Source organism: Oenanthe melanoleuca, chromosome 5 (genome assembly GCF_029582105.1).
Source record: "Oenanthe melanoleuca isolate GR-GAL-2019-014 chromosome 5, OMel1.0, whole genome shotgun sequence".
In the NCBI taxonomy this organism is placed as follows: Eukaryota; Metazoa; Chordata; class Aves; order Passeriformes; family Muscicapidae; genus Oenanthe; species Oenanthe melanoleuca.
In genome coordinates, this window is record NC_079339.1 from 47,319,969 (window position 1) to 47,338,323 (window position 18,355).

The 18,355-nt window shown below is 36.8% G+C and overlaps 1 protein-coding gene across 2 annotated transcripts in view; it reads left to right on the forward strand.

Moving 5' to 3' along the window:
- The first annotated feature begins 2,499 nt into the window (after nt 1–2,499).
- Nucleotides 2,500–18,355, forward strand: part of VRK1 (VRK serine/threonine kinase 1) — a 34,476-nt gene continuing 18,620 nt past the window's right edge. Inside the window, exons 1-7 of one of the 2 annotated variants that reach the window (XM_056493615.1) lie at nt 2,500–2,617; nt 9,246–9,404; nt 10,882–10,937; nt 15,159–15,228; nt 15,626–15,713; nt 17,085–17,193; nt 17,329–17,421. In XM_056493615.1, coding sequence (XP_056349590.1) covers nt 2,500–2,617; nt 9,246–9,404; nt 10,882–10,937; nt 15,159–15,228; nt 15,626–15,713; nt 17,085–17,193; nt 17,329–17,421 — 693 coding nt within the window. The remainder of the gene's footprint in view (nt 2,618–9,245; nt 9,405–10,881; nt 10,938–15,158; nt 15,229–15,625; nt 15,714–17,084; nt 17,194–17,328; nt 17,422–18,355) is intronic. The other variant, XM_056493616.1, reaches the window with a different exon arrangement.

An 18,355-nucleotide genomic window follows, 5' to 3' on the forward strand; every position in this document is an offset into this window, starting at 1 on the left:
GGTCTTATTCTGAGATTTGTTACAAATTTCCTTTATCACATCATGCTAAACAAACTTTACTCAGCATCTCCGTGTCTGATTCATAATTTGTAATAAGAGGTAAATATTTATTTGCTGAAGTGATTCTTTATTAAGTTCTTTAGGAAGCTGACCCTAACAAAAAACAGTATTGTACCTTCCTGTGGTGAGGAAAACTTAGATGATGGCCTTATCTCATGGGGAACTCTTTAGACAGATGTGTAGTAACTACACTGAGTAAATAAATAATCTCATCAAATGGATGAAGTATTCAAAATAACAGTTTCTTATTCACTGCATTCTGAAGGAATTAATAAACAAAAATTTAAATTCCTTCCTAAAAGTACAAAGATTAGTCTAACATGGCTAATCCATAAATTAGCTTAACTTGGCTAATTAGTCTAGTCTTTCCAGATACTTGGAAAGATTGGCAAAACCAGTTTTGTTCCTATCAACCTTTTAACAGCACTCAGACACAATCAGATGTTGTACTGGTCTCCTAAAATGTACACAAGCTCTGAGGTTACTGGATAGATCACTTTAAATTCTCTTGAAATGAATATTAATGGACAATCAAGACAACTCCAGAGTGCCATACTGATGTTCTCAGAGACTAGTGATTACTCTTTTAAAGTTTAATAAATGCACATTAGATGAAAAAAGGCACAGACTTAATTTAATTTATATAGCCTCTTTTCTCTGAGGAAAATAGTGTGAAATGTGAATGGGAGGACAAAAAGTAACAGTGAACACATTTTTCCCTTAGTGTCAGTATACTCCCATTGCAGGACAACAAGTGGATATGATGGGAAGTATAATTCCTTGTACTCCAGAGTAGGTGCACGATGGGTGCATGGCAATAAAAGGTACTGAATCAAAAGCCTTCTCCTTGGAAAGTGATCATCCATTTTCAGACAGTTTATGGACTCTGACCACAAGGTTTTTAGCAAAACCGTTTATGGTCTAACCATTCATGAGGTCTGCAATTTGAACAAAATGATTTTTTGGTATGGTAGCCCTAATCTTTACTCCCATCTGTGGTCCTCAACTCCCAGTCAGGACAGCAGAATGCATGTGTACTCTTTTATCAAGTATCTGTGGTGGCACATTCTTCCCATTCATTTTGGAATTGTCTGCTAAACTTTTTAAAATTAATTTTTGTGGTTTTAATGCATTGTGTGTAGTATGACATCATGTTTGAGCAACGTGTATGGATTTTCTTCTCATTTTGCAAAGTAAAAAATAAAGAAGACTGCAGAAAGAGAACATACTGGGATTATAAGCCATTTAATTAAATAATTTTTGGAAGAATGGAATTGTGAAGAACATAATTTACTTTAGAACTTGAGTGCTACATTCTATTAAATTAAAATGTGATTCATATGTAGAAGTGGAGTATTTATTAAATTTCTAATTTAATTTTCTCTACCAGCATCTTAAAACAGTTTCACAATCCCAGTAATTCAACACTAAAGAGGATCTTACTGCAAGTGAAATGCTATCATGCCTAGTAGTGTTCTTCACTTAGTTCAAACTGTAAGAAAAATTATTCACAAACTTTTGGTCTTTCCTATGAACTGTAATACCCTAGAAATTCAGAACAGTTCAGATTCTTGAACATCTCTAGTAGCACCTAATATTTAAAAAAGAAGTTTCTATTATTCTTAACATAGCCCAAGTGGTCAAGGAAATCTAAGTAAGTATGGTCATGATGATCATCCTGCAGAATGACAGCTCTTTGAAGCTACTTAGTACCTCTAAAACTGCAGCATGTGAAGACGGTGATCAATCATAACACCTTTTCAAAGTTTGAAAACACCCACTAAATAAACAAAACAAAATCAATGCCCTTTTATTTTTCTGCCTCGTCCCCTAAACTCCGTCTCTCACTTCACAGCTCGGCAGAATCAGGCGCAGATGCGTGGGCATTGGTACCAGACGATGAGAGGAGCAATGACTGTTCCTGGAGGTGTCCAAGAAAAGGCAGGACATGGCACGTATGCCCTGGTCTAGTTCACCTGGTGGTGCTCGGTCACAGGCCGGATACGCTGATCTTTTCTAACCTGATTGTTACTGTGGTATCAGTTGACAAAGGCCTTCCCAAACTTACTACAGCGTAAGAAACCAAGTTTCTTGTAACTCTCAAAATGTTATCACTGAAAAGAGTTGTGAAGCACTAGAACGGGCTGCCCAGGGCAGTGGTGGAGTCGCCACCCCTGGAAATGTTCCACAAAAGTGTAGATGGGGCACTTGGGCACGGTTTTGCGTTGAACTTGAGTCTTAAACACCCCCTCCAACCCAACCGACCCCATGACTGTAAAAAACTTCAGTTCTTGGCTCTTCCCGGGCCGCGGTGCCTGTTGGGAAGTGTAGTCCGTGTTGGACACTCCTGCGGCCTCTTGCTGAGGCCATGAACTACACTTCCCAGTAGGCATCGCGGCCAGGGCGGGACGGAGGCGGAGGGCCGCGCTCGGCGGACCAATGGGCGCGGGCGATGCTGGGAGGTGGCGCCGGGGCGGGCGGGCCGCCTGTGGCCGCGGGCAGTGCGGGAATTTCGGACCGGGAGGAAGGAGCGGCGTCGGGCCCGCTCGCGCAGGAGGTACTTGGGGCCCGCGGCTGCCTCTGCGGTGCAGTTCTTTGCTATTTGTTTGTTTTTTTTTTTTTTTTTAGGAGGCGAGTTTCGGGGCAGTGTTTGGCATCTGCTTCGCCGTGTCCAGCATCCCCGGCCCTGCTGGCGGATCGCGGGCGGTTTTCCCCGCTTCCCTCGCGGAGGAGGCCGGCGGTAGCGCCGGGCCCGCCCGAGCCTTGTTCCTCCCCAAGGGTAGGGAGGGCGCCTTCCCTTCCCTTCCCTCTCCCGGCCCAGCCCGTGGCGCTGGGGGCATCTCCCTGTGCCGGCAGGGAGGGAGAGAACGGGGGCAGGTGGGGCAGAGCTCCCTCAGTGTCACCCTCCACGTCTGGGGCCCCCTTCCCGGGCTGTGGGCGCTAAAGCTGCCCTAGGTGGCAGCGGCCTAAGTTGTTTTCCTTCCTGTTTTCTTTTTTAGCACTAAGGCTAGGTGGAGGAGGCCGAATAAAAGTTATTCTCTGTGCCACTTGTGAGGTTCGTCACCTTCAGGATCGGCTCGGTGTGGCATCGCCTTGGTTGGGAGGCGTTTCTGAATTTTAGTTTAAAAGTAAACTTTTTTTTTTTTTTTTTTTTTTTTTTTTTTTAAATACGGGCCTACAGATCATAAAAATCTGAGATTTTAGGATTAGAATAGGCCTGGTGTGTAAGAATTTGGCTAAGCTGGTTTCTGTCATTGGTTGTAGTTTTTCTCCTATTTCTTGCTATTTGACTTCCTCGTTTAAACCAGCAGTTGCAGACAGGTTGAACTCTGTTGCCTTTGGGTTTTTAGCTTGTGCTTAAGCACTGTAAGAACTATAGGCTTTTATTAATTTATAGGGAATCCATGGGCCCTTTTTATGGCTAAAAAATACAAAAGCTATTACAAAACTTCCTGTAACTATTACTGCATCAAAGGGCTTGTGCCTTCGTCTGTAGGAATGAGCTGTGCACTAAGTTCTTGGGGATAATCCCCGAGGAAGGTAGGATTCCTGATGAACTTCAGAGCTGATGATCTTTATACAGTGTGCTAAATTATCAAAAAGCCTTTGTATCTCACTCACATGTATTAGGTATTTGCAGTTGTATAGAAGTGAGGTGATATCACTTGGTACCTTACAGTGCTCACAGTTTTTTATTGCAATAACTGAGTGATAGTTAAGATATTCAGGAGAACATGAAAAGAAACTTAAAAAAAAAATAATATATTCTTGAGAAAGCAATTAAAAATTAGTAACACAGTAATTCCTCTTGTAAATGGCTGTTTCCTGCCTCTGAACAAGCTGCATTCTGAAATATTAAGTCATCTGGGTTTGTTTAGCAAAAAAAGGAAAAAAGGCATTTCCTTGGTCCACTATGGTGCTGCTGTGATTATGTATTTCTCTGTAATTGTGGTCCACCAATGGCACTTATTCATTTTGTCTAAAAAGAATTTTTTTTTTTTATTTCTTGGGAGGGAACCTAAGTGCCATTAACTTATTAAGTGTCCAGTATCTTAATCAGGAGCTTTGATTGGAGACACTTTCACAGACAATGATCAACCAGTCACAGAATGCCTGATTTATGCAAGAAAGTCTTTGTACACTATCTACCTTACTCGGTGTGACAGGTCATTGACACATCAGTTATTTTTTGTTTGCTCCCTCCTATGAAACAGCTCTATAGTTCTCAGGAATCTTTTAGTGCCATGTTCTTTCTTCCCCACTTCTTGAGGAAAAATATAGTTTTGTTTTCTCCTTTTTGTTTTGTTTTGTTTGTTTGTTTTTTGTTTTTTTTTTTCCAGGCAGACATGGATTTCTTGCTTTGACTAATGAACTGTTTTAATGATACATAGATTTCAGGTCTTGCTGGAACTACCTACTCATGTAGGAGCACAGGTCACCAGCATGCATTCTCTGGGTTGACAATGAAAGTGCATCCTACTAAGATAAACAACTGTAAAAATTACAATTTCCAGAGAATAAAAGAGGAGGATCAGGAAGCCACCAGTTTGACTTGACACATAGCAGAGATTCCTTCAAAATAAATTTGTTTTGTATTCATTTCAGAGTTTTGTTGATAATGAATGGCAACAAGAATTGAGAAGTGGCTATTCATATTTATTCCAAGAGTTCAAGTATCGCTTAAGTAGCAACCATAGCAGACAACATTTGTAAACATAATACCTCTGATATGCAGACAATTTTGCATCAATAGTGCTATCTTAAGTACAGTGTATTCTGTTTCTTCCAAGATGTTTTATTAGGTAGAAGCCCTTGTAGTACTAAGAGGCTTCTGGAGAGTTTAGACAAATAGACTTCTGTTATTCTTACTTCTTAGTAGGAAAATCTTTGTTTTGAGTACATTGTAGTGACATGAAATGCTGCTGTTTACAATCATGCACCTTGAAAATTGTTCTTGTCAGGCACCTTAGCTAAGTAGGGTCAAGCCTGACACTTAAATTATAGTACAGTACTTGACATCCATGGCAGTGTTTCCAAGGACTTTAGCATGATTGCAGGAACTAATGAATTAAACTTAGCAATACCTGTGGATAGAAAATATTTCCTTTTGTTGATGGGAAGAAGTATTGAGAGGAAAGTTTAAGATAGGATTTATTTTTTTTTTTTTTTTTTTTTTTCCTTTTTGGAGGGATAGTGGTGGTGAATTTTTAAAGGTGATTTTAGGGAGAAGTAGATGGCTTTATTCCAGTTGTGCAATGTACAATAGACAGCTCTATGTCATGTTTATTGGTGCATAAGTTTCTTGACAAACCCCTTGTTTTTTCTGTATTATGAGTTGAAAAGCACATAGAATGATAGAATTTGCACTAAATTTTAATTGTCATCTCTCACTTTTTAATTGTTTTTTTTTTCTAGTTCTATCTTTTCATGTAGGAAATTTCTACTGTGTCCAGGTGTCTTTGGTTTCAATCAATAGAGGATATTTGAATGGATTTATCCAAATAAATGTGAAAGCATGTGCAGCCATTGCTTAAATATTTCTTTGGGTAACAGCTTTTTTGCAAGAGAGTGAGTGCTTAGTAGTGTGCATGCTGCCCATTGCAAGCGATCAGTGTTTGGCACCTATGGCCTACTGATAGTTTGACCAACTTGTAAGTAGGCACAGTGCCATGTTAACAGATGGGTATGAATACAGACAGCCAAGAAACCATGTATGTGTATCTAGTGGATTTGTTAAGGGCAGGGTTCCCAGCTGGGGACGTTCAAACTTATGTCCATTTTGAATTTTTGCTTTTATGGATAAAGGGAAGTTGTCATTAACAATTTTTTAAAAAAAATAAATACCTTCAGGCATACAATTATTGACCATGTTAAACAAAATAAGCGGGGGTGTGGAGGAAGAGGGAAGCACCAGCTCTTCCTTTGATACTCTTGAGGAGCTATTTTAAGTAAATTTAATTCCTTTTTAAGCAAGGCTGCTATCAAGAGTCTCACTGTGAATGTCAAAGATGTGGAGTGTATCAATAGGTTTATTTCACAGGCTTGCTAGCCTTATTGTAAGAAAGGCTACAAATTTCTCTTTTATGGGCAACAATCTGTCCAGCATTCAAGCACCTAAGTGCGTCTGTCCAAGTCTTGTACAAGTCTTATTTGTAATAAGTCAGAGATCAGGGGGGTGCAATCCTTCAAGTCCTCTGCATGGTTCATATATTGACAGTGAGTTGTTTCTCAGCTTGAGGACAACTATGCTCATTTTGGATGTGTTTTGGTATCCTTTAGATGACAGTGTATGTGATCTCGTTGCACATCTGAGTCACTGGGAAATGCTGCTGATTTTTGCACATTCTTGCCTTATAAGTCATCTTTGGGGCACTTCTAATAATTTCAGCCAGCCCTTTGTTTTAATCCATTTCCTGATTTAGATGTCCTGTGAAGATGTTTAAAGGTCTGCAGTGATCTTTCTGGCCTTCTCTTGTAAGTGATAGCAACTGTAGCTAGCCTTTTCTACTGCTCTGTTCCTTCTGACACTTTGACACCCTTGCTTTCTCATTGGTATGGTCTTATCTGAGCTGGCTGGAACTGTCTTTGGTTCTTGAAAGTCTCATTTTTCTCCTGTAGAAAATCTGGAAGAAGGATCTTCCTCCAAGACAGTAAACTATGTATCACCTTGAAGATTAAAAAAAAAAAAAAAAAAAAAAAAAAAAAGACAAAGGGATGTAGAGAGTAGTTTCTTGAAGACACTGTGGGTAATGATGTGGGTAAAGCTAGTCTTAAAATTTATGTGTAAGATGTGTCTTGATAGTAGGGAAGAATGTTACTGTATAGAAGTGGAAATATGAAAAAGTAATGCAGAATTAAAACATCTTGTTTTGTGATAATGAGGAAGCTTGCATTGAGTGCAGTGTAGTTATTGATAAATACCAATATCTTTCTGTGATGTGTGTCTTTCATAAAAGTGTTTTGTTGAAGATACTCATTTAGATATAAGTAATAAATTCAGTATATATTCAGATGTTGTCCCATGACACAAAGATACTTCTCAAATTAGTAAGGACCCTAAAAAGGAAGAGCATTGGCCTGGAATGATGTACCTTCTTTTCTGTATTTATGCATGTATTGAGACTGTCAGAGCTCCTTGGGCACATCACCATTCTCCATCTCCATGGAGTTTATCTGCTGGGCTTTATTCTGTCACATTCCACTTCGAGGGGTTTGGTCAATCACAGCTATATACTTGAGCATTAGCGCACAGAACAACATTTTCAGGCAACTTGAAAATTATTCTTGCCTTTAGTAAGTAAAGAAGTGGCTTCTCTCTTTAGATGCTAGTTGGGTGACAGACATCATTTGAGGAAGAAAATTTGCTGCAGATAACCAGTCAGAAAAGTTTTGTAGGAAGGAGAGTCTTTTGGAACAATTGTTGCAGTTATGCAGTTTTCTATTTGAGAAATTAAAATAAATCCTAGAGGAACGTTAGACAATAAAGAGGAAAACTGATGTTAAATAACTGAGTTTGGAGTAGCTAGACAAATAGGAAAAAGTTATTTTGCTATCCAGAAACTTCCCGGATTGTGTATTAATATTGCTTCCTGCTTCTAGCAAAATAATAAAATCCCACTGGTGAGAATGGTATCTTTTAGAAAATAAATGCGAGTTGTTTGTGTGATATTTATATTCATAAGGCAGTGGGAAAGACCAGATTTTTGTAAAATAATTTATGAAGGCCTTTCATGTAAAGAGACCTGGTGCACTCTTTGCTGTGTCATGGCCGCATAATCAGTAATTTCTTTCAGTGTAGCAAAGTCTGACTCATAAAACCTCAAAAGATGTACTTGCTCAAAACAAGGCCTTCTGCCAAGAGGGGTTTGGAGGTGATGGTGAATGAGAAGCTGTACACGAGCCATCAAGCTCAGAAAACCGATTGTGTCCTGGGCTGCATCCAGAGCAGAGTGGGCAGCAAGGCAAGGGAGGGGATTGTGCCTGTCTACTCTGCTCTGGTGAGACCCACCTGTAGCACTGCATCCAGTTCTGGGGTCCCAGCACAGTAAGGACAAGGACTTGCTGGAGCAAGTCCAGAGGAGGAACATTAAGATGGTTAGAGGGATTGAACGCTTCTATTATGAGAGTCTGAGGGAGTTGGCATTATTCACCCAGAGAAGTATTCAGGAAGACATTTTTGCACCCTTTCAGTACTTGCAGGGCGCCTGTAAGAAAGATGGGGACAAACATTTTAGCAGGACTTGTTGTGATCAGACAAGGGGTAATTGTTCTCAGCTGGAAAGGGTAGCTTTAGACAGAAGTTAGAAATTTTTACAATGAGGCTGGTGGAACAGTAGAACAGGTTGTCCAGGGAGGTGGTGGGTGCCCCATACCTGGAAACATTCAAGTTCAGATTGGTCGGGGCTCTGAGCAACTTGATCTGATTGAAGATGTTCCTGCTTTTTGCAGAAGGACTAGATTACATTGAAAAAAGTCCTTTGGAATTTACATTCTGCAGGAAGAGGCATATTTCATGTAACAGTGGTCTGTTACATTATTTCTGGAAATACTGCTTATCTGAAGCCTGGGGTTCTGAGAAGACAACAGTAATAGTTTCACACTTGGGATCTCATAGTAGGTAGTTATGTACTAGTTTTTTGTGATGACCTACTCAATGCTAAGTCATAAACAATAACGAGACTTCCATTTTTTTTTTGCTTGCAGTTATAGAGGAGAAAAAATAATTAACTGTTTGCCTTTTTTTTTCCACAGCTAAGAGGAATTCCTCATGTTACTACTGAAGACTTGCAGTTTTTCATTATGCAAGTTTAACTCTAGGAAGACTGATGAGCTTTATTTCATAAGTCTACTTCTTTCTAGGTTTAGACCTGTGATTGGTTGTGGTTGATTGAATGTGATAGATTCCGAGATTTTTTTAGCATGTATTATACAAAGTCTTGTAATAGGTTTCTCTTGTGAAGATTTTTGCTGTCAAATATTTTTGTGATGTCTGGAAAAATTAGTTGTTTCTCACTTTTAATTCATGCCAATGAAACTGCTTACTGCATTTCTTTTCAAGTATCTTTGTAGCAACAAATTATGACTTAAACAACCCATTCTTTTTTGTGTTGCTGACAGATTTCTATGTAAAATAAGTTGGATCAACATGTAACCTATTTTTTTCATTTTTCATTCACTTTCTTTAGGGAAAATGCCGAATAAGAAAATGGCTGGAAAAAGAGCCCCTGCAAAAAGGAAACTTGCTGAAGTGTTTGGTTTGGGGGAGGTTCTAGCAGATACATCAAGAAAAGAATGGAAATTAGGTGTTCCTATAGGGCAGGGAGGCTTTGGTCGCCTATACCTTGGTAAGTGTAGCTATTTTTGGTAATTCTTTAAAATGGAGAGTAGATGATTATCCCTATTCAAATAATGAAAACTTGATCCTAAGTTAGAAATATGAAGTGTCTTCATGTGATCTTCTCTACTAGAACCTTAGCTTGGGTCATGGTGTTGGGAAAAAATGACAGAAATAGACAAAAGGTCATTTTAAGCACTAGTTTTATGAGTTTTCCAGTGGTAGTTAATTCTTTTTAAAAATCAAAATCTTTATAACTTTTTAGCCATTGAAAGAATAGTTTAGTATTTATTTAAATTTGAATTTTGGTCTGGCTGAAAGACTGGATTTTTGCATGAATGTCTTCATAATGATGAATTCTGAACTGAAACAGTGCATATTATCTGGAGGCTACTAGTCAGCAAGTACTTGGACTGGTTTTGACTTTGGTATTGCTTTTATTTTTTCATTGCTTTGTAAACTTTTGGCATGCCGTATACTTTTTTTTTAATGTATCCAATGCTAAAAACAAATCTATGTATTGAACTCTACAGTTTAAAGCCTCAGTTCTGGTCTTGGTTTGCAATTCTGTTACAAGGAAAACTTCTTAAAGTGAAATAGTGTTCCATACTTAGTATCTCTCTCACTTGGACAGATGGACAGATAAGAGAGTGTTGAGACTTTTCTGCTTCATTGCCCCTAGTCAATTTTCAAACAATTCTAAAGGGTGGAAGTTAATGTGATCATTATAATATAGTCTTCCTCATCTTGGGCAAAAGGTTGTGCTGGATTCGTACTGAGTTGGAAAACAGGAAAAAATCTGTCCTGCTTTTGAAATGAACAGACTGCAGCATAAGTGGGTTAAGGAGAAAAACAGGACCAGTGGGTGGCTTTTTGCCAAAGAAGCTTTCAACTTCTTACTCAGCCTCACTCAATGAGCTACTAAATTTACTTGAGTTCCAACTCACTTGAATTCCTGCTTTGTTCAAGCCGAAGCTTGCCCTCTGCTTCCCCATCATTTGCACAAAGCTGTGACCCTGACTGTTCCTGTACTTTGTACTTGCCTGACTTGATGTTCCTCATATCTGTATCTTCTGTCACAAATACCAGTGACTTAGTAGCAACAGAAGGTTACTTTTGGATAAGTGACATAGCAGCATGGAATTTATTTTTTTTCTTTGTGTCCACAAATGTGTATGTTTATAATAGTCCTAGAAAGCAAAAGAAACACTATTGAATAGGAAAAAGTCATTGGATAAAAAAAGAGAATGCTTTCATTTAGTATACTGCCTGTACTCCTCAAACTGAAGGGAGAATGCAAGAATGCAATATCTGTATATGGTAGCCTTCACATGTAGCATGATTCTTTTACCAATGGCTAAGATACTGGTCTATGTTCATGTCAGCACCTAGTTATTTTGTATGTTTGTCCATCCTGCATAACAAGTGAGTGTATGCTGTGTGACAGTTTCCTCTCCTACTACTAATAAAAGCTTCCTTTTTAACAGCTGATGTTAATTCTTCAAAGTCGGTTGGCAGTGATGCCCCTTATGTTGCGAAAGTGGTAAGAGAGCATTTGAATCTTTACTTCACAACTTGAAAATATTTGTTCTAGAATAGAATGTGTAATTTAAAACATCTTCTGAAAATAATCAATTGCAAAGTGCTGTTTAAAATAAAAGTGTGGAGATATGGAGAAATGCTGCTGTGAATTAAGACTCCCGTGTATGAGGAGCATCATAATGGAACATCAGTGGAGTTGAAAAAGATCCATGAAATGGATCAAATTCTGTTTCATTTGCTTCCTATAAACAGCACAGGTATCACCAAATGAATGAAATCTGTCTAGTTTTTGGAGAATTTCTGTGATTCATCAGTGAGTCTCACTGATGCTCACCACTGGACATTGATAAACTGACAGATGGCTCGTGACTAGAAACAGCAAAACTTTAATTCCTGAGGTCTCCACAAAGTTCTTTCAATGTTTTTTCATAAACCACATACATGTTCTAATTTCTATTGAACTAAAGTAACATTGACATGATTTTTTAAACCTAATGATTAGAGTGAAGAAAAAGCATTGTTGATAGCTCATTTTTTGCCCATTGTATCAAATCAGAAAGTTACTCTTATTACTTGAAATTTTCTTATGGTTTTAGTCTAAAAAAAATAGTTATTTACTTGGATTTGACTATTTCTCTTCCTAAGGTATGAAGTATTTTCCCTTAAATTTGGCAGAGTATTTTGCATAGATCTGGTAAGATCTTACAAAGTCTTAGTAAAAAAACAGGGAATATAGTCATAGTAGATCCAGACCCATAATTTTCTTGGTGGCACTTCTGTTCCTGCAATAAAAGTAAATACCAGAAAACTATGAGAGCTTCACAGTGTAAAAGATTAGTTTTTCAGTGCAGTTCAGAATTGCACTGTTTTAACTTTTTTTTTTTTTATTAAACTATATGATGGTACTGAAATACCTTGCTGCAGTAGCCAATAACTTTATGTATATGTTAGTGCTTTTAACGTTTGTTCCTGTAACTGTAAGGTTAGGTTAAATTAGAGTAAAATACATTTTGGTTAGTATGTGCCTTTAATCTTGGTATTTACATCTGCTGACTAAAGGGAAATTCTAGAATACTGTTTTTGATATTGTTCAGACACCCCAAGGTACAGTTTGTGATGACCCCCCTCTGAAATGTTGGCCCTTGCTGAAAAAAGCAGTGCTTGCTAAGCAGATGTCAGACTGCCACACTTCCAACATTAACTTGCTGCTGCTGCCTTAGGTGTTTGTGGGCAGGAATTCCAGACACACCAGGAGCCCTAGCCTGCAGTTGTGTGGTGGCAACCTGTGTTATTGTGTTCAGCCTGTCCTCCTGAGGTTGGGGGTGTCCATTGTTCATCTGTTTTAGAGGCAGATAACAGCAGTGGCTTGCCTGGGAGGGGCAATGGCTTCTAATTACTGGCTCCTGCTGAGTTCGGACTGATCAGGAAACAGAGCACCATTTAACTTCCATGGAAGAATCTGGGAAAACCATCAGATATGCATTACTTTATGAAGTGTGTAATTGCTATCACCCTCTTTAGCTGAGCTTGAAACCCATTCATCTTCTTCTCTCCACTTTGGGCTCTTAACATAAGAGTAGCCCCAACTTTTGGGTTGCTCCTATGCTAGATTCACTTTGTTGCAGCATTTTGTAAATACCTCCATTACTAATATCCCAGATGACTACTCACTTTTAATTTGACTTCCATAATTTTGTCTTTATGGCAATAAAGAGTAGCCCCAGTTTTTGTGCTAGCCTCACAAATGACCCATAACATATTATTCCTCTACAGTTTGGTATAACACAACTACGCATAAGAGCCCATTTTCTGATGCCTGGGTGGATTCTAGTTCTTCCATCAGCTGAAGCAAAGTGGTTAACAGCTTTGAACAATTATTAGTGTTTAACAAAATATGTGCTTCTATAGTAATGTTCTTCAAATTAAGCTATTAAAGCATGATGGAAATTGGCTTAGTCTTTGACATATCCTCATAGTATTGATGTCTGAGCAGTATGAAATGAATCACAGTTTTTATGAAGAAAAGAAATGCTTTTTAACATGTGGACCTTTCAGATGTCATTGTTCAGGAGTGGATGCAGGGTTTAATTACACTTCATTACATTGCTGACTGAAAAAGATCATTAAAACACTGCTTGAAGTTTGTTGGGTTTTGGCGTGTACTCTATAATCTTTCATTATGTTATCTTTTTGAATAAGACTTTAATTTCAGTTTTATAAGTCATGTATTTAGAATGACCCTGGGCATAAAGCTGTAGAAATTTGTGTTTGCACTCCTTCTCCACTGTAATGGCAAATATTGCATGCTGTGGAGATTTTTTTAGCATCATATATGCATTTATTTATCTGTAGATAGAATAGTGGTATTGTGGGAAAACACCTTCATAGTCAACAGAAAGATCTGGTTTATGGTTAAATCATTTATCAGTTCTCCAAGTATGAAAATATAGCAGATTTTTCTTTCTGACCAAAGAAAAGTACACATTTTCAGCACCAAGACATAAATTTGTGTGAAATAATTTATTTGTGGATAAATACTATAAGAATTTTTAACACTTACTTTTTTTTGCTGTATTTTAGTAGGAAAACAACATTGTTCAAATCTATGTAAATTAAATGAAAGTTATATATGGGAATTTTATATTCTAGTAAGTTAGGGTATTACTAGATCAATTAATAAATAATGCTGCACAGGATCAAGTGAGTAGGTCAAGTACTGTGTGTTTCCGGTAACTGCAATAGAAGAATTAATCTATTTAACCCTTCTCCTCTGCATATATAATCTCTGTACTGCTAATTTGTTGTCCACTGTGGATGAATAAACTAACTGTGAAAGTAAACGTGCAGGTACCAAAGTCTCTGTGTGCTGATCAGTTGGTCTGTCTTTGGTTTTGTTTTTTTTTTCTGGTTCCTCCTCACAGGGAGAGGCCAGAAAGCTGTCTTGGCTCCGTTGTTTATCAGGGCAGTGCTGCTGGAGAAGCTGAGGTGGAGACAGGCAGTAGCTTTGTAATCAGGAGCCCAGGCCCAGGAGTGGTGCCCAGGCTGGGGGTATCAGCTCCCGGCGTGTCCATTCCAGCCGAGCCTCGGAGCACAGCAAAGCTCAGGGCTCCATGGGCTCTGCATTGCTGGACAGCACTGAGCCTCTCTTAGCTCCCTGCTGCACTCTGGCCTGTAGCACTTTGCTGCATTGCTACATCTGCATTTTGAACTTAACATTAAACTGATTTAAGATTGATGTGTATCTAATACCATATGATTCTATTATTCTTGAGGTTCTTTGCCAGTAATTGCATACTTTTTTTATTTTTAAAGTGTAGGATATTCTGAAACAGGTACTTTCACAGAGATAGAATGAATTTGGATATATATGAGTAACTACACAAAAATATATTACTTAAGCTCTTTTTAAAATCAATTACTAAAAAATTACAAGAATTGAGATTTTTTTTTTTTTTTTTTTTATATTTTTTCTCTACCAAGTTCTGGAAATGTAGAATCAAGATACTTGCCCATCTGCAAGTATTTGCAATACTGCAAGTTTTTGCTGTATTTAAAATCTTTGGTGTTTTCATAGGTATTTCTCTCTTGCACTTTACTTGTAATACATGGTTCCCATAGATTCGTCCCTTGAAAATGGAACTGAAACGTATTAAATTCAAGATAGACTCTGAAATCAAAATAGGTGTAGCTCTTATAATTTTGGGAAATGTTAAAATCCTCTGTTATTTTTGGTCAACTAATGTATGAAGGGAACAAAATGCCTTATGTTCAATAAAAATTTAACTTTTGTAAAGATATTTTTCATTGAATCATTTCAGGTGTTATTTTAAAATCACTAAAAGCTACTACAACTGATGCAACCCAGCTGTAATCTAGAGAATCTGAGATAACATTGTTTAATGTTCTCTGCTATACTTCTGCCAATAATTGCTAATATTTATATACATTTATTATATTTACATTTTTTTTTCAGTTAATTTCTTATTCTCTAGTCTTTTGCTGTGGGACAGTATTTTTTGATACCCTTAATGTCGAGTCATTTATAATAAAATAGCTTTTAGAGCTAAATTTATTTTATAATAAGGAGATATTCTATTGAATTTATCTGCATCAGGTAGAGCATTTGAGGGAGAATATGTTTTTATAGGGTTAATGTTTCACCTTTTAATGATTATTAGGCTTTAACACAGCAGTTTTTAATGAATTTTAAATTGTCTTAAAGGAACCCAGCCAGAATGGACCTCTCTTTACTGAGTTAAAGTTCTACATGCGAGCTGCTAAGCCAGATGAAAGTAAGCAGTCTGTTAAAATGTTTTTAATGAACTACAAGAATTTATGGATACAGAACCTGTAGAAGTAACATAAGATTGAACTTAGAGAATCTCTTTAGGTAATTTTCAAAATTATTTTTAAATTATTGGAATTGCATTTAGATATATAGTAAATTAGAGGGTTTTGGTAAGAAGTTCTTTGTAGTTCTTTTGTTTGTAGTGTCTACATTTAAACTTGAGTTGCATCTCTGTCCCTACAATGGATATGTGATTAACTTTCCTGTATACTTTACATATACATTTCCATGAAATAAGCAGCTCACAGGTATGCAGAAATTGTAAGCAATGTGACTACTCCCTTTTTATGTAAGTCTCTACTCATGCAAATTCATGAACGTAACTTTATTTGTATTTTCAGTTCAGAAGTGGACTAAGTCCCATAAACTGAAATATTTAGGTGTACCAAGATATTGGGGTTCTGGCTTGCATGAAAGAAATGGAAACAGGTGAATATATCTTTTGTTGACATATATTGGAATTTATTTCATCCACAATAATGATCTCTTTTAGCCTAAGTTACTTGTAAGGTGTATTTTCTGCTTATCTTCATGTTGTTCACTTCTGCTACAAATTTTTATGTACATGGCAAGGGTATATTTAGGGACTGTATGATTAGATACATTGTCTGTATTCTGTGTTAGAATATTTATAATTGAGATTTCACTTGTTGTGAACATTGCTGTAAAACAGTGATGCTATTTATGTATATGTGGTTTAGAAGCTTTTTATATTTTAATTAAAGCAGTCAAGTTCTAATGTACGAGTCCTGGAGTAATATGACTAAAGTTTTTCTTGTGTGCACTTAAAGAATATTTTCACTCACAGATATTAAGGACTTAGTTCTCTCTCAAATCTGTTCCATTTTCTCTAGGGATGGGGCTTTTTCTGGCTTAATCTGTGTGCTAGAATAATTACAAGTCTTGTGTTAAATTTGTTTTAAGTATAGAGATAGTTTTGAGTATTGTTCCATGCCAGGAAAGGTTTTTGTTACTTGGTCTTTAATGTTAATGCTTGCTTATGTAACAGTCCTTGTTTCCAAACAGCTGTGCTGCAAAGGAGTTTTAGTAGTTCTCTGGCAGTTAACAATAGTCAGGCTTCTTTGTGTGGCTCATTGCATAGTGCAGTCGGTGTTGGATGCCTTAGGATGTCAGAAATATCAGTGTTTCTGAAACTTAACTGTAAAATTAACCTAATGTAAAAACAACATTCATTTTGAGAGCAAAAGTTAACGTAGCATTTTTCTATCCTGTAAATAAAAGTGACATTGCATTCAGTGTTAAATGCAATAATTTATTTAATATAGCCACGATGAACTCTTATCATTCTAGAGCCAGTTTGTCTTTAGCAATGAATATCAGAACACCTCTGGCAAGTGAGAGATTTTTGTTGTTAACAAAAAAGGTCAAAAGGTTTGCAATAGATTTCAGTAATGGAACATTGTAAGTGAACATGTTAAATCACTTAGCCATTTATAAAAACCACGAAATGTATTTTTTTAAGCAGATGATGCTTGGTTTTGCTTATAGTGAGTTACAATAGAGATGTTTTCTTCTGTGAGTGCTCGTTATTTTGTTACATAACTAGAATAAAGAGCAGTTCTTTTGATTGATGTATATTTGAGTAACTGATGTAAAAAAGGTAAGAATTTATGTACAGCATTAAAAAACGCTGTATTTTAGGTATTTCCCAGTTTCTTTTGGGAGAGGTGTATTCAATCACTAATTAGTACAGTTAACACGCAAATAAAATACTTTCCCTAAGTATGATTCAGTAACTTTGCTGGTTTTTTTGCTTTTTTTTTTTTTCCTTGAATTTAGCTATCGATTTATGATAATGGACAGATTTGGCAGAGATCTTCAGAAGCTGTATGAAGAGAATGCAAAGCAATTTTCCCATAAAACTGTTCTACAATTAGGCCTGAGAATAGTAAGTTTAAAAAATACATTTTATTTTCTAAATCTGTCTTCCCTCTGTAAATGTCTCTGTCCCACTTTTGTGCCGAGTCCAGGTCCTCTGGTGGGCAGACCTGGGTACTGCATTTACATGACTTTGTTTTGTTAGCTTGATATTCTGGAATATGTCCATGAGCATGAATATGTGCATGGAGACATCAAGGCCGCAAACCTCCTTCTGAGTTACAAGAACCCTAATCAGGTATTTATAATGCATTTTACTCCTCACATTTTAAACCTTCTATTTGACAACAATGAAAGTGCTTTGAACCTGTGAAATCTAGCAGAAGCTCATTTTTAAGAATGTATATAGTAACATTATTTCTGCTTGACATTTATATCTAGTTAATATTCTGTGATTTTTTTAATGCATTTTGCTGGACAGTTATCAATTGACTATTTGGCCTAAATAGTATTCTAGAGAAATTCTTGAGATTAAAAAAAAATTGACTCACAAATAGGTATTTTCAGGTGGAAGCCTAAAATTATATAGCACACTGGTAAATTATGTTTGCCTGTCTGCATTGTTACCTCTTTGCTTTGTTCAAGAAATCCATCAGATAAGTGTTCTGTTACTTGGAAAAATTGGTCTTTAAAGTGTTGATTGTTCCACTTGATTTACGGAAGTCTTTCATTTTTCTGCATTTTTAACTCTCTTTACTGTTCAAACAATGCATGTTAGAGTTTCAAATTATGTATTTGTTCTTGCTCAAATGTTTTAGCTTGTGAAAGACATAAAATATTAAGTAATTTCAGTTCTCTTAAAGTAACTTTTTTGTTAGTGAGAAATAGTAGTATGTAGTATTTTTCAAATGGGTCAACTGACTTTAAAGAGGATAGCACAGTGAGTGTATTTATAACTCTATGCACATTACTTATTTGCTTGTTACTTGGGTTTTTGTTTTTTTTTTAATCAAATTTTACTGGTAATAACTATTGTATTGCACTTGCCTTGTGTAGCAGCAAGAAATGACTTTCAGATCAGACTGCTTTATGCAAAACAATAAAATCTAACTGGCATATTGTTTTCAAATCATGTGCTAAGATTAATAAAGTACTGAGAATCATTCAGAGTTGAACAACTCACGATTCTTAATACTATCAAAGAAATTATGAGTGTGGTTGAGAGTTGCATT